Source organism: Anabrus simplex, chromosome 10 (assembly GCF_040414725.1).
Source record: "Anabrus simplex isolate iqAnaSimp1 chromosome 10, ASM4041472v1, whole genome shotgun sequence".
In the NCBI taxonomy this organism is placed as follows: domain Eukaryota; kingdom Metazoa; phylum Arthropoda; class Insecta; order Orthoptera; family Tettigoniidae; genus Anabrus; species Anabrus simplex.
Genome location: NC_090274.1, coordinates 31,487,955 through 31,510,035, shown reverse-complemented (window position 1 = coordinate 31,510,035; position 22,081 = coordinate 31,487,955). Strand labels below are relative to the sequence as shown.

The window sequence follows — 22,081 nt, the reverse complement described above, 5'->3', positions numbered from 1 at the left end:
CCCGCCTAGTCTGAAATACAGCTCGAAATTCTTTTTTGTGTCGCCGTAACACTTTTTGATTCGCAATAAAAGATGACTGTTTTGGTGCACTACTGAACGGAGAGTTGGTCGTGGTCAGCCATGTCAGAAAGCTCACTGGAATGCAGGCATTTGGAGACAAAGCAGCAGTGTCACCTCTACAGATATTACCATGAAACAGGGAAGGTGTGCGTGAAATGTTAACAACATAGGCCTAGTTCATAAGTTGCATTTTATATTTGCTTTTCAAATATGTCAACTATTCGTGCGCCACCCTGTATAACAAGTTGCTTTACGTCGCATCGACACACAGGTCTTATGGCGACAATGGGTCGAGAAAGGAAAGAAAGATCCTACACACCATACTTGGCCCAAACTACAAAAATGGCATCTACATTAGAAAATCCAGGCAAGAAGTATACTCTAAGATAGAGAAGATCACGGACACAATGCGTAAAGGCAGAGTTCGCTTCTACGGTCATATACGACGGATGATCGACTCTCGATGGACGAAACGTACCTTCAGTATATTTGATTCAAAACCAAAAAACGGCAATGCCATGGTACGTTAGTATCTAGGAAGATGTTAAAGAACTGGGCATGCAAGCAGAAGATGCACAAGACCGAAATCTTTTCAGAGCAGCAACAGGCATCTGGTGCGAAATGGACAGAAGAACGTTGTGCTAAACACAGTGAGCTAATGAAGACGACGTGGATCAAGCGAAAAATGAACAAATGCCAGAATGTAAAGTGAGGCTTATCGTGCTCCCTAGCTGGCCGATCAGCAAAGTTGAATAAATAATAATAACATTATTATTATTAATAATAATAATAATAATAATAATAATAATCATAATAAGTTAATGTCATTGGCTTTACGTCCCAACTAAACGATTTTGACGGTTTTTGGAGACGCTGATGTGTCGGAATTTGTCCCGCAGGAGTTCTTTTACGTGCCAATAAATCTACCGACACGAGGCTGACGTATTTGAGCACCTTCAAACACCACTGGACTGAGCCAAGATATAAGTAAAGCCATATTTTGTACACCGTAACATTTTTAAAGGTCAAACATTACGAATCCTTGCAATGTTGCTTTCCACAGCAAGGAAGAGACTTCAGTTTCTAATACAAGCTTTTACCCAATTACACTTTTTTTTTTTTTTAACGTTCATGTTTGCAGTAGGAATTTCTCATCATTTTGAGTACATACTTGTACACTTCATCGCCAAAGTCCGCCTGGTGAACATCATCGTTAAGGCGTTGAAGCCTTAAATAAATAAACGTGTGAAACAGTATAGAGTAGAATATAATACTCCCCTAGCTCCAGATCGCCTGAAAATGGGGGGAGAGAGAGCACTCATTTAATGCAATTAATTTATTTGATACATGCATTACATAAACCTTCTTACAATTATTTCACTAACTAGTAAAGCTAAAAACGTGTACATTCATTCCACAAATTATCAAACATTTTTCTTTTAGTCCTACACGTAATACAATGCCACATTCATCTTACCCTTAATTCATTGCCCTTTGCCACATATTTTAAAATAAAAAATTGCTATTTTTCCCCATGTAATCCATTTTTTGTTTAATAATTTTATATTCTTCTTTATCTCTTTCTATTTTTGTTTTATATTCACTACCCACTACTGCGTCAGTTCCCCAACATACTCTCAATAGATGCGTCTCTTCCATTATTTCTCCACAAAATAAACAATTATTTTCGTTCTCTTTCTCTTACCATTAGTTTTATACAGAGTGCATCCGTGATGATAATAATAATAATAATAATAATAATAATAATAATCGTATGGCCTCAGCTACCGGGTGCAGACATTTCGATCTGACGCCATCTGGCTGTCTGCTCGTCAATTTCGATGTTCCGTTTTACTCTAGGCCCACTAGATGGCAGACAGAGTAAACCGGATCTCTCTTGGGCGTCTGTGGCTGAGATTTTAATGAATTTTGTCGGGTAAATACCAAATGTATCACCAGAGATCTTTTACATGCCGACATCGTACGACATGGAGTATCCAATGGACTTTTTTTCGCCCTTCAAAAATCCGACTACCTCTGCCGGGTTTGAACCCGCTATCTTGGGATCCGGAGGCCGACACTCTACCACGGATCCACAGAGGCAGATGATGTTATGAACTTCCAGGAATGGTGGAGAACGGCAAATGGACCAATTTGAGATACGGAAGCATATTTCGGAAAGGATCGAGTAAAAAGTTAAGCAAAATTCTACTCATTCAAGTCCGTTTACCTTCACAAGTTTCACACGCTGCTCCATTTACAACAAACGTTCGAAATGGCGTTCTCCTGCGTCAATGCAGGCATGGCATCGTCGCACAACGTTCTGTCGTACCCTGTTCGTATATCACCGGTGTCGTTTGAACAGCGCCAGAGTCAGCGATAATGCTTGCCAAGAGATCTTCAGTCTCTCATACACAGCGCCCCACGCGTTAAAGAACCACTGCGGGACAAAATTCCGACATCCCGGTGTCTTAAGAACGGATGGACGTTAAACAACTTGGATTATTAATCACTAGGGCTCGGATGTTTAGGAAAAGTCATTTTTTCTTTGTCTCTATTTTCTGATCTAATTGGATTTTGGTGCAAATCAGGTCATTATCGTCACCATTAAGTGATTTTTATTTGTCATATAGATGCATATTTTGATTTTAAAAAATTTGTCATAAGGTCATATTTTGAGCTATTTTCGTAGAAACTTCGTATTTCGGTCACATTTAGGCGGTTTGGCGAGAGCTGTAGCTGTGCAAAATCATTGTGAACTTTCCGAATGAGAACTAGTATTCACAAAACTGCTTTTTCATATCACATCTGTAGTTAATATAAGTGGAATACTCTGCCTCTTCTATCAAGATTTCGCAGGAATTGTTTTCCTGCAGTTTGTCAGAAAGTCTGGCATATATTATGTCCAACTTTGGAATTATATCGAGTGCAATTACTCGTTTAGAAGCTGCTAGCTTAGAAATTCTTGCAAGTATTGAAATTGTAAGAAGTAGTGAACTTTGAGCACAACAATCACATGGAATAGTTGGAGTCAGTGTAAAATGGAAACTTTAAAATGTGGTTAATGGAAGTGACGCTTTTCGCTGTGTGTGAAAGATAAATAATGTTCTTAGAGGAGAAAGCACCAGTACAATTCATGATGAGTGGATACTCGACAGCCGTGATTTAATATTATTTAAATAGCACCAATAACGTCTTGTGTCGTAGAAAGAAGCGTCTCTTCTTACAAGAATGTGTTACGTGATAATCGAAGGTCTTTCGTGCCTGATGCTTTGAAGATGAATCTTGTCATACACTTCAATACCACCCGCGGAGAAGTTTTGTGAGTATGCACTATTTACCCTACCGACATACCACAATGTATCGAAAGACATCTACTTAATTCATTCGGTGGTCCTCAATTTATACTTTAATAACGCATTTGAGTAATATTAATGTAATTTGGGATTAAACGTTGCAAAATATATATATATATTTTTAAAGATTGATTTCTAGTTTTCTCGTATTTCAAACCACCAATGAAGGTTGCAAACATGTTTTGACTTTTAAAATATTGTGTGAGATGGTGGTGATTATTGTTTTAAGAGGATACCATCCTCTATATAACACTAATCAGAGGGAAAAATGGAAGGGGTCCGACACTTCGAAGAATGAAGATATCGGCCAAAGGAAGACAAGGGCCACGAAGGGCGTGAAAATGAAAGACTTCCTAGCCCTCGCAAACCTAGTAGCGTCGGGGTCGGAAAAGAACAAGAGTTGATCAAGAGAGGTCGGATAGGATAGATGAAAGTGAGGAGCCTGGCACAAGTAAGTGGAAGCAATGCCACGACTCAGCTAAGGGCCCTGTGGACGCCAACCCACGCTCCAAAGTTCAGAGCCCCTGGGGCCCGTTTTAGTCGCCTCTTACGACAGGCAGGGGATACCGTGGGTGTTATTCTACTTCCCCCACCCACAGGGGGAAAATATTGTGTGATCTGATAATCTTAGCGAACTTAGTACTTTTTAGTTATGTATTCAATAATGTTTGATAAGTAAATCGAGGACAATAGACTGAACAACTGCTAAACAGGTACATTCAGAAAATTAATATGAAAGTAAGAATAAAGAATTTAGTTAAGAAACATTAATCAAAGAAATTACCGTTTCGATTTATAACTTATTTTAAAATGGCCATATTTAGATTAATCATTTTCGGGTCATATTTTGTAACTTTTACGTCATATTTCGTCACTCTTGAGGTCATATTTGCTTGCTTATTTGGGCTGAAATTGAAATTGCGTATGGCTCTTAGTGCCGGGAGTGTCCGAAGACGCGTTCGGCTCGCCAGGTGCAGGTCCTTCGATTTGACACCCGTAGGCGACCCGCGCGTAGTGATGAAGATGAAATGATGCTGAAGACGACACATACACCCAGCCCTCGTGCCAGCGAAATTAACCAATGATGGTTAAAATTCCCGACCCTACCGGGGAATCGAACCCGGGACCCTTGTGGCCAAAGGCCAGCACGCTAACCATTTAGCCATGGAGCCGGACTTATTTGGGCTATTTTTAGGTCTTAAACATCCGAGCCCTACTAATAACTTTTGACTCGAACGCTTCCGGGCTACAGTTCCTTATTTCAAATCGATCCATTTGCCGTCCCCCATGATCCCTGAAAGTTTATATCATCATCACGGATACATTCTGTTAAGTGTATCTCCTTTAGCCACCACCACAACACATCTCTTAGTTCTCTATCTACCGGGCGAGTTGGCTGTGCGGTGAGCTTGCATCCGGGAGATAGTGGGTTCGAACCCCACTATCGGCAGCCCTGAAAAGTGATTTCCGTGGTTTCCCATGTTCACAACAGGCAAAGGCTGGGGCTGTACCGTAATTAAGGCCACGGCCGCTTCCTTCCCACTCCTAGTCCTTTCCTATCCCATTGTCGCCTTAAGACCCTCTCTGTATCGGTGCGACGTAAAGCAAGTTGTAAAAAGAAAAAAAATATCTCTATTTGAAAGCCTTACTGACATATTTTTTTGGCTCATTTTACAGAATTCCGATAATGTTCTTTTAGTCTCACATTCTGCCATAATCATCTGCTTCTCAATATCCTTCACTCTAACCATTACTTCCTTGCTCAATTTCTTGTCTTTGTTCTGAATCTCTTTACCCCAGTAGTTTCCCCTTTCTGTTCTGTCGAGCATAATTTTCGTTAGCCAATAATCATCAATTAAATGTGTGAAACGTTGTTTAACCTTGATAATTCACATTATAGCTCTTCGGTAGATTACTTCTTACGCACATCCAGATAAGCCGCCAAGGTCACTACGTGCATATTCCACACCATTTGAGATTTAAATGATACGAGGAGCATTTCATATCGACCATATGATTGATAAGCACATGGCAAAACACACCTCATTCCGAAGATTTATGTTGATAGTACAAAAAAAACCGGCGATAATTGTAACCATTATCCATAGTTCGAGGCAAGCTTGTAGTATTACGTGACTACTGATATCGTGCTGCTCATAGACATGGGGACCTCCAGATTTATGCAAAATCCATATCACAGATATACGTGACTTTTCATTTCAAAAATCCCTCATTCATTGGTCGGGACTCAAACCGCGACCATCTTGGTTGGACGGAGGCGGCGATGCTACATGACAAATACGCTCCTTATCAATAAGCTCACAAATATCGAGACTAGTTCGTAGCTGGGTCTGCAGCCTATATCTGCTTCAATCATTACATCCCTGACCCAGTCAATGACTGGAAAACAGGTTGTAGGTTTTCATTTTGAATGCAAAATTGAGACATTACGAGACAGTCATCCTCCCTGAAGCCTTACACGTAGCAGAACCTCTTAACGTAGTAAGAACAGGAGTACTTGGAAATGGTGGAACGAAAGATTCTCAGGAAGATATTGGGACCGAGATGAACAGAGGGCAGTCGATTTGGAAGACGAACAAAGAACTGTACACTGTATCTCGGACATCATAGGGAAAAAGAAGGAGCGTGCTCTTTGGGGAGGTTAACACTGCAAATAATAGTTTCTTGTGAACAAGAGAACCAAAGTACACAGGATCCAAAAGGTACAAAGGGATCTGGAAGAAATGGGAATGCAGGAACCAGAGATATACAAAATATTGGTTTTTAAATTTAAAAAAAAAATCAGGTTTGCACAGGTTTTCAGGATAGAACTAGGCCAAGAACAAAATCATCATGGTCAGAAGAGCAAAGAAGGTTGCAAAGTATGAGAATGAAAGAATACTGGACAAGGAGAAAGACCAGAAGAAACGAAACGCATACGAATTAACGTGCTCCTAAGGCGAAAAAAACGAAAATAATAATACTGAGTGATTTACCTGCACGGTTCGGGCCGCATTCGGGAGATGGTAGGTTCGAGACCCACCATCAGCAGCCCTGAAGATGGTTTTCCTTGGTTTCCCCATTTTCACACGAGCAAATACCTGGGTGTGTATCTTAATGGAGGCCGCTTCCTACCCAGCCTTAAGCCTTCCCTATGCTACCCGAGTTGGTGCGACATCGCACAGCCTCAATTATCGAGAAGAGTATCCTGATTTAACGCCATTTAGACTGCCCAAGTGTCAATTTCTACGTTCTGTTAGGTTCTATTAAATGGCAGGGGGAAATGTTTAATTCATTTTGTGAGGCAATCACGGAATGTGCCACCAGAGATCTTTTTTGACTGACGGAGTTGTACGACCACGGGAGTAGAATGGGTTTCTTCCACCTTTCAAAAAATTCCGACTACCTCTGGTAAATTTGAACCAGCGATCTCGGAACCCGAAGGCTGACATTCCACCACGGATTCACAGAGGGATACGTTTAATAATAATAATAATAATAATAATAATAACAATAATAATAATAATAATAATAATAATAATAATAATAATAATAATAATAATGTGTGTACCACTGCAGAAGACTGCAACAAACTCATCCATCACAGTTTAAATGCTGGTATTTTAGACTGTAGTTTAAAAATAAACGCGTTCTCATAAATGTGCTTTTTAACACATATATAACCTATATATATATATAGCCTACATATATATTTGTTATTTCCTTTACGTCGCACCGACACAGATAGGTCTTATGGCGACGATGTGATAAGAAATGCCTAAGAATGGGAAGGAAGCGGCCGTGGACTTAAGGTACAGTCTCAGCATTTGCCTGGTATGAAAATGGGAAACCACGGAAAACCATCTTAAAGACTGCCGACAGTGGAGTTCGAACCCATTATCTTCCGGATGCGAGCTCACAGCTGAGCGCCCCTAACCGCACGGCCAACTCGCCCGGTACAAATATATCTAATCATTTTATTTGTGTGTGTGTGTGTGTGTGCGCGCACATGTTTTTCTCAGAAAACCTTTTCTATTCCCTTCGTACACGTTATTTTTATTTTGCATCCCCATTTATAGGACACCAGGACCCCCAGTTTGAGAAACGCTGAAATAACTTATACAGTGTTTCTACAGCGTAATTTCTGTTGAGTCATTTATACAAAGTTGCCGTCTAGCAGGTGATCCCGTTATACGACGTCGCGCTCCGATTTGCATGACTGGAACAGCTGTACGATGAACCACGCCACACCACAAGGTTGGGTAAATAAGATAATTAGCTTACCGTTCATAACATGCTCCTCAATGAGATCTTCTACAAATATACGCAAAGCTGTTAACACAGCAGCGCCACGCATCGGTACTGTTCCAGGCTAACACAAAATTACTCTCTGAGATATTATAAAATCGTAGTACCAAAATGGTAAGAAGTCTCTCCGCTGCTTTGAACAAGAGGAAAACACACACAAAAGAAAAATATAAATTCATTGAAAATTCACTTAACAAATGAAATGAAATGTCGTATGACTTTTAGTGCCGGGATATCCCAGGACGGGTTCGGCTCGCCAGGTGCAGGTCTTTCTATTTGACCTCCGTAGGTGACTTGCGCGTCGTGATGAGGATGAAATGATGATGAAGACAACACATACCACACACCCAGCCCCCGTGCAATTGGAATTAACCAATTAAGGTTAAAATCCCCGACCCGGCCGGGAATCTAACCCGGGACCCTCTGTACCGAAGGCCAGTACGCTGACCGTTCAGCCAACGAGTCGGACACTTAACACATGGTTCCTCAATTCAATACCCTCTGGTCGCCGCAAAGGCCACCATGTTCACAAACAGCCGCTAATCTATACATGTTAATTCATACTTGTCTTCACAGTGCGAAATTGTGGGTTAGCAGGCGTCGCACTTATCTTGATCGACATACATTGCTTGAGTTTCAGAAGCCTCACTTCTAACAATAGAGCCAATTATAGTTATTAATAATAAATCTAAGAATTGAGACTACCGGAATGATCATCATACCTATCCGCTTCCTCGTATACTTCGCGTTTTCAGACACTGAAGACGTGCGCGCAAAGGTTTCTCACTGTGGCAACGGCGACTAAGATTTCTCTCTCGAGACCTGCCTGGTAATGTCTGAACTGGATAAACATTAGCAATGATTTTGAGTGTCCCTCCATTCACCGCAAGGATCTGTCATTCGTCTGTTGGTCGCCGTACGTTCCCTGAACAAGATCATTTGTTCGCACTTGTGAGGAAAGGAGCACCCAATCCTTCCTAATGAAGACGAAGAGGAATAATTCAAAAGTGAGGCTAGTAATTTAATAACCAGCGCCGGATTAAACCTTGTAGAAGCAATCATAAGGAAGTAATGGAGCTAATATATATAATTATAATTTCGTGTGGCTATTTCTAGCCGAGTGCAGCCCTTGTAAGGCAGACCCTCCGATGAGGGTGGGCGGCATCTGCCATTTGTAGGTAACTGCGTGTTATTGTGGTGGAGGATAGTGTTATGTGTGGTGTGTGAGTTGCAGGGATGTTGGGGACAGCACAAACACCCAGATCCCGGACCAATGGAATGAACCAATTAAGGTTAAAATCCCCGACCCGGCCGGGAATCGAACCCGGGACCCTCTGAACCGAAGGCCAGTACGCTGACCAGTAATGGAGCTCATAAATAAATACACTTACCAACTATATTAACAACAGCCCTTCCCATGGAGATATCTACACTTTAATACTACAAACTGAACTTCAGAAATTAGATATCCGTATCTTCGTTTGAAGATTTGTTATTTTTCTTTTCATAATGTTGCAGTTTAACAAGTAAACTTGCAAGAGTTGCAAGACAGGTGGTCAGTATTCCCCAATAAAATCCAATTCACTTACAGTGTGGACATCCTCCTAGTAAGCAGTTCGTACATTCCTTCGATCGCAACAGATGAATAATGTACACCTTTGTCTATAATCCAACAGGCATTACTAACAAGCAATTGCGGCTCAAAATAAGAACAAAATACAACTAGAAACAGATAACACTTAAATGTTATTTAATTGCGTTGGTACAGTGTTGTTGTTGAGTCATCAGTCCATAGACTGGTTTGATGCAGCTTTCCATGCCACCCTATCCTGTGCTAACCTTTTCATTTCTACATAACTACATCTCCTCTAATCGGCTTGTCATATTCATACCTTGGTCTACCCCCTACCGTTCTTACCGCCTACACTTAGGCCTACCTCAAAAACAAACTGAACAAGCCCTGGGTGTCGTACGATGCGAGACTCAACATTCTTCAATATTCAAAAATATTTGGTAAACAGAAACGCTCTTTTGACGATTTTTTTAAAGGAAAAAGAATCAGCATGTGGCAGCGCTTCTACAGACAAAAATGTGATATGGTAAGCCACAAATGAATAGAAAAGATTTTAAAAAGTAGTCTTATCATCTAATGAAAGGGGAAAATTGGAATAGGTACCCTAGTTCATTTTTCTAAAACATTTCATGCAGTTGAAATGAAGTAAAAAGCCACCAGCTTTCTTTTTCCATAAAGTGTAAAGTTAATACTCCCCACTGATACCATTTACAGCTTTTAAAATGTAGTACCATGTGCATTTTTAACATTTTTAGATCGCCCTGAACATCAAAGAAAGGACAATAAGTTCCACCTTTTCAATACGATATATTGTGTGAAAGTTTTACATAACAGTTAAAACATCAGAACTTTTGTACATTCAGTACCGGTTTCGACAGATTCCCTGTCATCATCAGCCAAGAATAATTAAACAAAGACAAGTATAGATCATGACTTTTATGGTGTGATTACAATATTTACCTTTTTAATGTGTCAAACATGGCTACATGACTTCAACGAATCGACTGGTCAAAAAGTTAAAAGATTTAAGCCTACAATCAAATTTCACTATAACTATATATTACAAGAACAAAATTTCTTTCAACAAGTTAACCTTTTAATTAGAAATATTAAGGTGTACACCTTATAGAAATATGACTATTCCCATTTTACTGACCTTCAATTTGTGTATGTATATACTATTTTAATCATATAATGTATATTTTTAATCCACCATTGTAATCACACCATAAGAGTCATGATCTATACTTGTCTTTGTTTAATTATTCTTGGCTGATGATGACAGGGAATCTGTCGAAACCGGTACCAAATGTACAAAAGTTCTGATGTTTTAACTGTTATGTAAAACTTTCACACAATATATAGTATTGAAAAGGTGGAACTTATTGTCCTTTCTTTGATGTAAATCTTGTTTCAATACGGAACCTAAGTATGAAATTCTTAACGTTAAATCGCCCTGAACATATCTGCAAATTTGACAGATACTGTATTAATAAATAATGGAACAGTTCATATCCAGGATTACAGTACATGCAGTAATAAATTCTACTTCTGTAGCAATTTTCATTAACTATTGTGAGATCCTTAACAGTATGGTAATTGACATTTTTCTATAAAAATAGATAACTTATTGAGAAATTTTATTTGTCAGAACTTCATAAATTTTAGTATCATTAAAATAAATACGGGCCCAATATTCCACGACTGGAAACGGTGCATCAAATCATAACCCGCATACTGTGTAGTGGTCTCTTGGGCACAATGCCGTTCCTTTTACATTAACATAAGACTGATCCCCTATTAATGAATGAATTTGTCAATGACAGAAAACATTGCTCTCTTATTTGGTGCTTCCTTATTATATCGCTCCTCATACTGTCCTTTAATGTGAAGCAAACTCAGCCCATTCCGAATCCCCACTCCACATGTCCGGAAATAATGTTCCATAACAAAACACCGTCTCATCTGTTAAACAAATGATAATTGCAGGGAACAACAACACTAGGCAGCTGAGGCAACAAAAGAAGAAAAGGAAAGAAACCCCATCATCTGTATAAGCTGTAATTTTCACTGCTGGACAAGCACATACATGCATGTTAGAATTCTTCTCGTCACTATCGATATAGTCTAAAAAAAACAATACCTACGTCAGTGGACAGAATACAGTTATCACATCAATCTTGCAATATTACTGAAAGGAAAAGTTGAGTTTCAGAGAAGAATCTGTGAATTCTACAAATACAATAAATAACAGGACAAATTCAGAACTGAACGTGTGTTGACAGTTGAGGGGGCTAGAGATGTTAGAGAGAAAGGAACCACTGTATAAGAGAGAACTGACTGAGCTGCTGTAGATTTAACGCACACTGAACTTGGCAACAGAGTCGGACAGAACACTAGACGTAAACAGGCAGCAGTTCCTGGCATGGGTGAGTGCAATTGTACTTTAAACACGTAATACCCACATTCATTCTCAAGAGATCCTCGACCTTGATGTGGAAAATGTACGATTAGGAAAAATGAAAAGGTGTATGGCTTTTACTGCCAGGAAAAAGGAAAGAATAAACACATGAATGAAGGAGAGACAAAGGACCAAACATAAACATAGGTACTGTAGTATAATACTTGACAGTGACTGTTATTTTCAAGGACAAAATTATAAAATCAACAGCTTCTAAAATTAAAAAGGAAAAGAGGATACATAGACAGGCTCGACAGGCAGGAAACACAAGTGTATGAAGGATAGGAAGATGAGAAGGATATGCTGGAGGCTGAGAAAAATAGAATGAAGGGGAGGGGGTTTGACTATAATTTTGTTCGTCCCAGTATTGTCTTATGTTTCCTTATCCCCAACTCACATAGACATGTTATTGAATTTATTCTTTATCCGTGTTCCAATCCTTTTACCCAATGACTTGAGATCTATTTCATTATTTATTCAAAGCTGGGTAAATAGGCCTACCCAAGTTATGTATAAATCGGAAGATTTGTCCACATAAAAAATACTTAGCTTGACAGTTCGAGTTCAAATTAGGCAAGCTGGTAATTTCTTCCGAAGCCAAACTGATCTTCTCCCAATTCAGCTTTAACTTGTGTTTCCATTCCTTACCTCTGTTTAACACAGGCTACTTACTGCCTAGGCCAGGAAATAGTTTATATGTATTTTCTTCCTGACAGATTTCCAGGAAAAAGGCTTAATTCTGTTTTGGGGCAGGTTTTATTTGGCAAACTGTCAGTCTTGCAAACAAAAGCAGCACAGGCCTACATAGTCCACAGGATTAATTTCCTAGTCAAATGCTCATATGCATTTTCGTCGTATAACTCTAATGATTTGCCGCAAAAGAGCGGTTGTTTTTACGTGTTAAAGGAGCATTTCAAATCTGTAATAATCACTTCTCTTTCTGGTAATGTATTGAAATGACCACTGCCAGGTTCAGAACAATGAGAAAGCATTTCTTATTCAGACAAAAGACTAGAAATGATAAGCAGAATAGCAGTGATTATTGCCTAGATCGTGAAAGCAGTCCAACAGGAATGTATGGGTGTAATTATATTGCTGTGACTCACTGAATTCCTCTGCCTTTTATAAATCTCCATGTGTCTTGAACCAACAAGAAACAGCCATAGTGCCAGTAAACAATTCCATACATATGTGCTCCTCAGTTAATTATCATTACTTTGGACATTTAAGGTTGATGTTTAATTCATATACTGTGCTCACATTTTTCACTCTTGCTAGTAACCTAAGTCAGCGAGTTTATCTTCACTGCTGGCATCAGTAAAACTCAAATTATTGATGATTTTTCCACCAATTGAGATGCCCCCTGCCCATCCCTCAGGAGCTTTGCTGATGAAATGCTGGGCATAGAAGCTAATAATAGTAATGCTTTCTTGCTTTACGTCCCACCAACTACTTTTACGGTTTTCGGAGACGCCGAGGTGACAGAAATTAGTCCTGCAGGAGTTCTTTTACGTGCCAGTAAATCTACCGACACGAGGCTGACGTATATGAGCACCTTCAAATACCACCGCACTAAGCCAGGATCGCACCTGTCAAGTTGAGGTCAGAAAGCCAGCGGCTCAATCGTCTGAGCCATTCAGCCTGGCGGGCACAGAAGTTAAATAGTTGAGGAGATAAGACATATCCGTATCCAACACCCTTGGAAACTTAAAAATTTGGAAATATTAGCACTTGTGATATTTTAAAAATTATCTTCCACAAAACTGCTAGACAAAAACCATGGCAGAGAAAACAGAGAAAAATTTGCCTAATTTCTTTTCAAAGTGAAAATTATGTAACTTATAATATTCCATGCTAAGAATGGCAAAATATAAGTGAGGGCCATAAAGTATTCTTAATGATAACAAACTTCATCTAATTTTGTCTTAAGTCCAGTGGATATTTTATACATATAATATTCTGCTGCATTATTACAAGTAGCACTTTGCCCACGGAAAGTGAAATAATTTTAAAAACTCAACAATGCAACTTACAGAGTGTATTTTTAACAAACATCTGTGTGCGTGATTCCTGGGACCAAAACATGAAAATATGCCTCTAATAACATGACAAACAATGCATTGTTACAGAGCTACATAACGAACTGCTGACATCACAGGAAATGCTCTGTGTTACTGATATGTTGTTCCAGGTATTGATGTTGTTAACTAGAGCAGTGTACACCACACTTTTCAACCATCATTCAATCACCACTGAGCTGCATTTAGGGCACTTGCCCAGGTGGCAGACTCCCTATCAGTTTCTTGTTTTCATGTGTCCCCACAGATGAAAGTCTAGTGGATTAAGGTCAGAAGACTGGGAAGGCCAATGCACTGGACCACAATGCCTTTCCCACCATCGTGGAAAGGTGTTGTTCAAAAACGGGCATAAGTTACATGCAAACTGAAGTGTGCTGAAGACCCATCATGCATTAAACAAATGATAGGCCTATGGCAAACTGCTAGGGTCACATGTTCCAGAAGTATAGACAGCACGTCACTCAAGAAAGTTAGATACGCTGGTCCATTCAGTCATTGGGGCTGGCCCGCGGTGTAGTGTGCCTGACTCTTACCCGGAGGCCCCGGGTTCGATTCCTGGCTAGGTAAGGGATTTTTACCTGGATCTGAGGGCTGTTTCGAGGTTCACTCAGTCAACATGATTAAAGTTGAGGAGCTATCTGACTAAGATGGCGGCCCCGGTCTAGAAAGCTAAGAATAGCGGCTGAGAGAATTCGTCGTACTGACCACGCGACACCTCATAATCTGTAGGCCTTCGGCTTGAACAGCGGTCGCTTGGTAGGCCAAGGCCCTTCGGGGCTGTTACGCCATGGGGTTTTTGTTTTTATTCTGTCATTGGGGTAGTATATATGGGACATTCAGCTGATCATAGACAATTGCACATCTCATACTGCGTCCAAAGCACTGTTGATCATTAGAGACAACGGTACCATGGGGAATTTAACCTGCCCATATGCATATGTTAATGCAAGTTTATGATGTCCTCCCTTTCAAATGTGGCATTGTCAGTGAATAAAACAGATGACAAAAACATCGGTAAGGGTAGTAGTGGTAATTTGCAATGCCTGTACCCCAATATTAATGCACTGTAGTATATTTTATTTTTGTTTTGATCCCAGGAATCGGCCGCTAACATTTGTTACAAATTATTAGATAGCCTACACCCTGTATATTAGCCTTTTAAGTAAATGAAAACATTTTTTAACATTCTGGAGACAGCAGATGAAAATAAGAGTAGCCTATAAGCTAGTTCTACAAGGACATTCACTCGCCCTGTCACCTGCGCTGCCAGCCTGTCTCCTGCCAAGTACTTTGCGCTAATGTGGCTAGCACTCGCCTGGCACCGAGTCGTGTGTTTTTGCACAAGATTTCCTATACTTTATGAAGATTATGTAAGTATATATACACTCTCATGTAATCAAAATGGCACTGGAACAACACACTGAGCGTCAAACAAAGGAAGGGAACTTGTGGCGCCAAGAAACACATTACGGTAAAGTGCTTGGCGGACGACAAGTTCGCAGCGCTGGTGACCGGGAGATTAACAAGCCCTGCATATATATAAGAATGGCCCAGCAATATTTAAGTTAAGGTAAAGAAGGTACTTTAAAAATATAGGGTTTTTACATAATCAGACACTACCTTTCTACTGCCGATCATATCCAGGACATTCCTTTTTTTTTTTTTTTTTTTTTAATTTTTGAAATATTTGTAAGTTATGTACCATACAATAATGAAATTAAATATATTATTTTAACTAGTTCCACTTTAGAGTGTGTAAAACCAAAGTCTTCCAGGAATGTGAACGATATCTCGTGGAGTGGTATAACAAGAAACAAGGGTCTCTTAAGGACTTATGTAGTGAATAACCTTTTCATTTTCACTGTAGCCTAATTGTTTTCTTTGGATCAATGGTTGTGCAATAAATATATTATTATTATAGGCCTACAGGCTTAAGTGATGTTTACTGAAAGAAACAAGACTAAAGCACAGCACAATTTTCAATTTAATCGCTGTATTTGATCATTCCCAAGCACATACCGTATATACCCCAAGCTTTTGGTCGTCCACCAATTATAAAAATAATGTAATCAACAAATTAATTAGGCCTACCACTGTAAAAACTAAGAAACAATGTTAGGTTTTGGTCGTATCAACACGGATCTATATGTTGAAGTTTGTAAACTGTACTACCACTGTAAGCCGAAATTATAAATTTCATTGTCTCATTATGCTTTGTCCATTGTGGCAGCCTTCAACTGAGGGAAGTTTTTGAAAATACACTTAAAAATAGTGGTTTTGTGAAAGAAATATCTCCATGAGAAAGTAAGAGGATTCCAATTCTCACAATTTAGGCACCTCACCCAGGGCCACAACCTCATTTACCTCAGCAAAAATCTTTTTAAAATTATAGAGTATCAAATTATTTTGGAAAGAACCCTTTCCCTAAAGAGGTGCAAGATTAATTAATTCTTTGCACACTAGTAAATTGGCTGTCTAGACCAAGATAGTGTGAACAAAGTGAAATAACATACTGAACTATTTGTACAGATTGCTGATCACAGCGAATGTCACCCTTTGTAAGAGCAACATAAATAGGATATGCTAAATGACCCTAGGTTTAAGCAAAGACTGAGGACATGCTATTCAAAAGCAAAATGTGCTTAGTGAAGAACAATACTGACCTCTTTAATTTTATTCCTTCTTTCACGTGCTGTTGGATCGGGATCTTCTCCTCCGTTGGTTTCGGGATAGTGGTCACTTGGTGCAGGAGGAATGGTTACAATCCTTTCTTGACCTTGTGGAATATTATTTTCTTCTATAACACCTTCTAGCACTGGTTTGTCTGTTTTCACAGCAGCACTGACACTTACTGAAGGAGAATTCGCAGCTAATATAATAGGTCTTTCCAAGACCTTTCGGTTTCTCATCCTGTCCATCTCCTCTGCCTCTTCTATTTTGGCCAATAATTTCGCCCTGTCCTCAATTTTATGAGGATCAGGAAGGCCCTCCACATCATGTCTAATCAATTTACCACCACCCGGTATTTCACTAACATCGTCCCCATGGGGAGGAGCAGGAATTAATAATTCAGGACCTGCTTGTTGCATATGTTTATATACATTGTAAACACTATTTACAGTACCAGAACTTCCCCGGAATTCTGGCAAGAAAAAGAAAGATCCAAAACACACGACACCTAATGTAAAGAACACTAAAAGAATTAAATACTTTTCCCTAGGTCTAAAAGATCTTCGTGAAAACGACGGCACCGGGACACCATTTACAAACCGCTGATACGTCGGAATTATGCCAGTCGATGCCATAATAAAGCAGTTTTTGACGGAGCTCGAACATACACACTACCCATCGGACGCCATTCGACGGAACTGTGTCAACATGACCTGTCACAAGCAAAGAGTATATGTCACAAGGAATACACTACACTGAAGCATCTTCCACAATGTTATCAACAGATACTACCCTAATCACATCAAATAATTAAATTCACAGTGACATTCCTTTTAATATAAGATATCTACATGTGACTGTTAATTCAGTCTGATATAAGATGAGAAAGTATATTGGCAGGAGAATACTGTGCCTTCACGAGCTACTTCAGTCTAACAACCTATTTGGACGCAGATCTCGTCGCCGCATCAAGAAAGAGCGGTTCATTTAAAAGCAGTATTTTTTAAATACCGTTTTCTATTAATAAACTTTCAATAATGTTTATGTATATTAAGATATCGCTAAAGTACAGTCACACGTGCTGATATAGTTAGAAAGTATTGTTCAATTAGTGATAATTATAACCTTTTTCAAGAATATTTTTGTGCGCGATATCGTCAACTACCATGGGCGCCCGCAGGATCTTTTCCAGGCGGGGGGGGGGGGACATTAACAATTTTCTTCAATATAAAAACCAATATAACGTCAGCAACATTAAATTGTATACGGAAATGTCCGGCTATAACAGATCCTAGATGACTGTCAGTAAGTTCACTTTATGAAATAACCTGGTATGATGTTAAACAGTTGAACATCAGCCTTTTTAGAATTACAGGGAGGGAGGGTCACGCCCCCCCCCCCCCTTGCGGGTGCCCATGTCAACTACCTATACCTCTAATAACAAAAGATGAGTCCTGACAGCTAGGGCTGGAGGGAGGAGCATTGCACGTGCCATTTCACAATGTTGCCACATTCCAGCATTTCTTTCTCTTAATCCTTGCTTTCGGCTCACTTGTTCCCTCGTTCATTCAGACCGCTGTGATCTGTTGTAGACTACCTGGCCAGACTGTGACTGACTTGGTCTCATGCTCCGTTATCTTTAACAGAGACCGGGTTGATAAACTCAGACATTAGAGCGCAGGCCTTCTGATCCTAACTTAGCAGGTTCGATCTTGGCTCAGTCTGGTGGTATCTGAAAGTGCTACAGGGCATAAAATCAATAATATTATTACTCTTTAACAGGGATGGTACCTATAGCCTGAAAAATCCTTCAACATGCACTTTGTCCTATACTTTGTCTTTGCACACCTCATTGGCTTAAATATAGGACGTAAAACAAATAAGAAAAAGTGAGTTCAAGAGAAAACGGGTGCGCGGGGAGGACGGGGAGGGTTCCTAAATCACGTGTACTCTTTTCCACACCACCCAGCAGTAGAGTACCTGGTGCTTTTTTTAATAGTGGTATCCCCAGTAAACCTAATCCACTGATGGTGTTCTTAATTATTTTGTAGTGGCTCAGTTCCTTCCATCTCATCTTCGCTGCTGTTGCTGCTTCTGTCAAGGCTTGAATAGGAGCTAGAACTGGAGGAACCTTCCAACCGTATTATAAGTTCATCCAAAGTCATCTCCTTTTCTATAGTAGACTTAATTTCATTCTCCACGTGTGAAACTGCATTTTTCCAGTCTTCGGCAGTTACTCGATTGATTCCCTGAAATGTAAGTCTTTCGACCTCTGCCAGGGTGAAGCACTTGTTGTTTACGGCAACATAACCCTTAACTTGGCAGTGGTATGGGGGCAGCCTTATGACGTCATGGCCCTGCTCTTTGGCAATTTTGTCAACGTGATACACTGGTATTCTAGATTTCTTTTCCCTGATGAGGTCTACAAACCAACCAGGCTATCATTTTGTCCTTCCGACTAGAGTTTGTTGGGGCTTTATCAAGCTGGACACTCTGGTAAGGAGCATTGTCCATCACTATCATGCTGTTTGGTTTGATGTTCGGGAGTAGCTGTTCCTCAAACCACTTTCGGAATTTGTCATGGTCCATCTCTTCGTGGTAATCTCCTGTCTTCCGGGATGTGAACAGCAGTAATGCGTCAGTCATAAATCCATCCGCTGATCCCGCGTGGCAGACAATCAATCGTCCTCCTCGTCCACTTGGTCCTGCAATCGTTCCCTTGAGAGAGTCATCGGTCCATCCCTTATTTCTGGCATGACCAGCATTGACCCACGTCTCGTCTAGCCACACAATAGAAATTAGATCCCGCCTTTGAATCTTCTGCAGGAACATACTCCTTAGACCTACTATGTCATCTCTCTCCAACAGCAGCTTCCTACTGTTAATACGTAGGTCAAGTCATAAGTTATGGCAACTATTTTTTTTCTCACGAACGGAGACAACACGGAAAATCTAAAATATGCATTTGGAAATGTACGATATGTATTTGCGTATGATGTCACTAGATGGTGTATGTAAACAACAGCGTGGATCTAAGCATGCCCCCAATTTTAGTGTGTGAGTGAAAGCGTCACAAAATAGAAGTCAACAAGCAGGAGCAACAATCGTATATAACAATAGCAGTTCTCCGTGGCAGAAATGCACGCCAATGCCATGCAGAGCTGCGGAAAGCATTAGGTGTGCATGCCATGCCCTATAGAACAGTGGCGAGATGGGTGCTAATAAAGAGGACATCGAAACAGCATTTTGAAGAGAGGTGTCACACGTTAGCGATACACATGCAGTGAATGGTATTCAGCGCCTGCCCCATCGCTGGCAACGCACAGTGGAGACCTTGGGTGATTATTTCGAAGGTCTGTAACCAGTGGAGACCTGTCCTTTGTACGTAGTCTTGTGTATTTGCTGTCTATACCATAATAAAACAATGTTTACCAATGGCCTGTGTTCTGTCACTTTCCTACGAGAATCTCCTGAAGTCAGAATTTGTCTTCAGGCACTATGCATAAGTACATGCCCTATATTTCCAAATGCATACCTTAGATTTTCCATGTTGCCTCTTGTTCGCGAGGAAAAAAAAAAAGGATTGCTATAATTTATGACTCGACACTTGTAGTTTTATATTCAAAACCAAGGTTATGAACCACTTTCAGTAAGGAAGAATCACTGCCTTCAAATGTCATTTGGAAGTGTAAATAGCAGCTTTTGTATTGTTGGATGTTCCCTCCTGGAGTAGTAGGAATATATGTGATAGCGAATAGCATCTTCTTTAAATGGATCCAACTTTGTAATTCCAGAAGTTCTAGGCTGCTTCTTTCCAGGCGTAGACAGTTTAGATGACCCCTCTTCTGAGTTCTTATATTTCTCCATTGTAATTTTTGTCACAGTACTTTTGCTAACTCTAAGAGCTTTGGCAGTGCGTTCTTGGACTCTCTGGAATGGAATTAAGGAAACATTATTTTCTGATAAACTCGTAGCTTCCTCTTCAAAGAATTCCCTTGTGGCACATGTCATTTATCTTCCTTGGTGATGAATTGTCACACCACGGCTGGTGGTATTTTTTTTTTGTGAGGTGGATGAGTCCTGGGCCTCCCTCTTCCTTGAGGGGTATTCATTGTATATATATTGAAATACAATGATTGTACGTAATTATTATTTAAAATACCGTTAGATACTTACTAACGGCCACAAAACAGAAACAGAACTAGAATGCTCATACTGAACTGCTAGCAACAAGATCTAACTTAGAAGTGAGAGGTTTGGCAACTCCAAGCAAGACGAGCTTGACAGAAGATTTATCTCCATGGGAACCACAGTCACCCCACCCTCGTTTCCATGGCAACCATATCCCCCACTGCCTTTATCCCATCCCAGCAGGCAGTAAACCGACCTCCCTATAAGAACTGTCAAAATTTAACTTTAGATATTAGAAGTATGCAAAATGAAATGCTATACTATTAGTTTTAAATTCACCTATTTATTTTCACTCCTAGGACCACTTAGAGATCATTTATACATACAATGGACTGGTGTTCAGTGTATTTTGAAAATGATAAACAATGGCTACAAAAATTCTGTTTATCACTGCCAAATTTAAGTTACAGTGAGGTAAGAAGTCAGCTGCTAGGATCTATCCAAGAAAGGAATTTCATTCCTGCTGATATTTAGGAAGAAGTCAAGTTAATATTATATCTTTCATTATTTTGATATTAGTCCTACTGAAAAGTGATGTTTGTGTAGCCTAGTTATTAGCAACCTTAACTACTTCTTCACAAGATGTCTCCAAATGGAGGTTGGCAATCTACATAACCAGCTCTGATCTTGACAATGGAGCATGAAAAGATTCTTCTGATGTACATCTGTGCCATTTTTTAATGTCTTTTAGCCATCAATTTCTCTGTCTCCCAACAGATCTTTTCCCTTGTATCTTTCTTTCAATAATTAGCTGCAATAATTGATACCACTCGCCCCTCATAACATGTTCTAGTTAAATACCTAATATAATACTGCATTTTCCTTTGTTTTACAATAAGTAGCAGTTTAAAACTTCACCTAACCCTCATCAGTAATATCGGGGATTTTAACCTTAATTGGTTAATTCCAATGGCCAGGGGGCTGGGTGTTTGTGCTGTCCCCAACATCCCTGCAACTCACACACCACACATAACACTATCCTCCACCACAATAACACGCAGTTACCTACAAATGGCAGATGCCGCCCACCCTCATCGGAGGGTCTGCCTTACAAGGGCTGCACTCGGCTAGAAATAGCCACACGAAATTATTATCAGTAATATAACATAATAATTATGGCTGGTGGTGGTGAGAATGGAATCTGCCATTGGTTGAAGATTAGCCCAACGAAAAGTTGTTCCCATAATTCAAAACAGCGAGATTTATGACCAACTTAGGCGGTATCAAAGAAAACTTATAACGATGAGGCATTGTTACCGACACGCTAATCATCATTGTAGTCGGGAGGAAGAATGGAAAGACTAAGCATCTATGTAATTAATAACTCCCCCAGACCCGCTTTGCATGATCACAGACCGATAAAGGACCTCGACATTTGAAATTT

General features: G+C 39.9%; 1 protein-coding gene across 1 annotated transcript in view; it reads right to left on the bottom strand.

The window, feature by feature from the left end:
• LOC136881905 (mannosyl-oligosaccharide 1,2-alpha-mannosidase IA) overlaps positions 1 to 17,188 on the bottom strand; it is a 296,395-nt gene extending 279,207 nt beyond the window's left edge. The window contains exon 1 of the mRNA XM_067154348.2: positions 16,500 to 17,188. Within this exon, the coding sequence (XP_067010449.2) occupies positions 16,500 to 17,141 (642 nt within the window). The 5' untranslated portion in view covers positions 17,142 to 17,188. The remainder of the gene's footprint in view (positions 1 to 16,499) is intronic.
• Between the last annotated feature and the right edge of the window lie 4,893 nt (positions 17,189 to 22,081).